Source organism: Canis lupus, chromosome 18 (assembly GCF_048164855.1).
Source record: "Canis lupus baileyi chromosome 18, mCanLup2.hap1, whole genome shotgun sequence".
NCBI classification, from domain to species: domain Eukaryota; kingdom Metazoa; phylum Chordata; class Mammalia; order Carnivora; family Canidae; genus Canis; species Canis lupus.
The window spans coordinates 60,098,180-60,100,755 of NC_132855.1; the positions used below are offsets into that span (position 1 = coordinate 60,098,180).

General features: G+C 39.5%; 1 protein-coding gene across 1 annotated transcript; it reads right to left on the reverse strand.

The window, feature by feature from the left end:
* Positions 1 to 611: 611 nt before the first annotated feature.
* Positions 612 to 1,644, reverse strand: LOC140609601 (olfactory receptor 6F1). Its single transcript, XM_072784802.1, has one exon. It carries the CDS (start codon positions 1,642 to 1,644, stop codon positions 718 to 720), a length of 927 nt encoding a protein of 308 aa, XP_072640903.1. The 3' UTR covers positions 612 to 717.
* Between the last annotated feature and the right edge of the window lie 932 nt (positions 1,645 to 2,576).

A 2,576-nucleotide genomic window follows, 5' to 3' on the forward strand; every position in this document is an offset into this window, starting at 1 on the left:
AACTATCACGATTATCTTCATGACATGCTAATAATCGGAATTAGTATTTTTTCTTTTCTAGGGACAAAACGTTATGTGAGGGACTTCTCTTGCTTTTTTCAAACCCTCCTGCTGTCCTGTGTATCTACTTCCACTGTGTATCTCTATCCACTTTTTGTCACCTGATTTTTTAGATTGCTTTGTTCACTATCCTTGTTAAACAAATGTGGCAAATGATAGTTATCATTTTGTATATACCTTTTTACTGTATTTTATCCAGAAAATAGTATATTTAAATATTTGCACACTCTGATTTCACATATCTCTTTACTCATTCAAACTTTCCCTATTTTTTTCTACTTCATATTTCAAAAATACGTCTCTCAAAAGTTTTTCCTTATATGATCAAGGACATTTTTTAAAGGGACAAGAATTTAAAGTTTATTTAGTAATACACCATTCTCAGAGCACCAAGTTTTATAAATGAAAGTCAAAGACAAACATAACTCAGTGTACACATTCTTTATTTCTTAAGAGTCCAGTTTACTTATGTCAAGAACCCCATTTCCAATCATATATTAAAATGTAGAACAAGTATATACAGGTTTTGTTCTGTTTTGGTTTTCCTTCAGTTTATTTTCTCTCCTGTATCAAGGAACATTTTGCCTTCCCCTTCCCCTCATATTCTTACTTGGAGAGATATGAGATAATTTACAGATTTATTTTGTTGAGGGTGGTTTAATTCCCCTTCCACTTCTTCAGCAGAGTTTCCCTTACTTCTTTATTACGGAGAGTGTAGATGAAGGGATTTAGAACTGGAGTCACCACAGTGTTCAGGACATGAATGGCTTTGGTCAGGTCCAAGGACTCTTTGATGGAGAGGCGGACATGAAGAAAGATGGTGGACCCATACCAGATGAGCACCACAGTGAGATGTGAAGAGCATGTGGAGAAGGCTTTGCTCCTGCTGCTGGCCGAAGGGATCCTGAGAATTGTGCTGATGATATAGATGTAGGAGACCAAGGTGATGAGGCATGAACTCAGGATGACCACAAAAGCAATCACAAAGGCCACGAGTTCCACGGCCTGTGTGCTGGTACAAGCCAGGGTGATCCAGGGTGCAATGTCACAGAAGAAGTGGTTGATAGTGCGGGAACCACAGAAGGACAGGGTGCTGATGAGAGCTGTGGGCACTGAAATGGCCAGAAAACCGCACAGCCATGATCCCAGGGCTAGCTGTGCTGAGAGCAGGCTATTCATGATGGCCCCATAGTGTAGAGGATAGCAGATGGCCAGATAGCGGTCGTAAGCCATGGCTGCCAGGAGGAAGTACTCTGTGCAGCCCAATGAGAAAACAAGGTACATCTGCAAAAGGCAGCCAGTAAATGTTATGGTTTGGCTTCTCCCCAGAAGGATGGCCAGGGCTTTGGGGACTGCAGCTGTGGTATACCAAATCTCCAAGAAAGAAAGGTTGCTCAGAAAGAAGTACATCGGGGTATGTAGCTGGTGGGAGGTACTCACCAGCATCAAGATAGCCATGTTCCCACCCACTGTGAGAATGTACATTACCAGAAAAAGCATAAAGAGAGATAGCTGAAGGACCTGGGACCCAGGAAAGCCCAGCAGGAGAAAATCCTGGTGACGGGTTGCATTGTCTGTGCCCATTGAAAATACTGAGGTATACCTGTAAATAGAGACCATTCACTGAGGCTTTTAATCCAATCACACAGTCCTAGAGAAATAAAAGGATTCATTAGCGTGCCTCAGTAACTGAACGCAGACTAACAGTCTAACATGTTGAGTGCCTGCTTTGTATTTGGAACTATGTATGGCTAATATAAAGTAATTTAATAATATGGATATAGATGTGCTATTATCACCAATTAGTGGTTGAAGAGACTTCTGTGAGAAACGTTTTAGCATTTTTTACAAAGACTGCACCCATGGTTACACTTCAGATCCAATATTCAAATGCAGTCTTTGGACCTGCATCATCCCATTCTCAACATGCCCAAGAATAGCCATAGATCACATCTAAACACACAGAAGGATAATCATGTCACTTGACACAGTTCACTATTTTGTTACTAGACATTTTCTACCTGGTCCTTAAATGAAAATACGTTTTCCTCCTTTTTTTTCTTTGTGTCTCGAATGTAGATTCTTGTCACATTAATATTTGACACTTCGAATTTTGAATTGGTCTTCTAATTTATAACTTCTGACCTCAAAAATAATGTTTAGAAGTAAAATATAAGAAGTTTTAAATTAGTATAAACTTACTTTTGTCTTCTCTGACCTTGCAAATGCCATGTTTAAACTTACTAATGTGGTAAATTCTTTGCACCAAAAAGTATTTCCATATTGAACAATGCACTTAAGGCAGCTATTTCCTGAATCTAAGACATCTTGATATTTATTTGGAATGATTACATTGAGAACAGGATAAAAGCAGATCATTTTGAAACTAGTTTTTTTTAAGATTTTATTTATTTATTCATGAGAGACCCAGAGAGAGGCAGAGACACAGGCAGAGGGAGAAGCAGACTCCCTGCAGGGAGCCCAATGTGGGACTCAATCTCAGGAACCCGGGATCA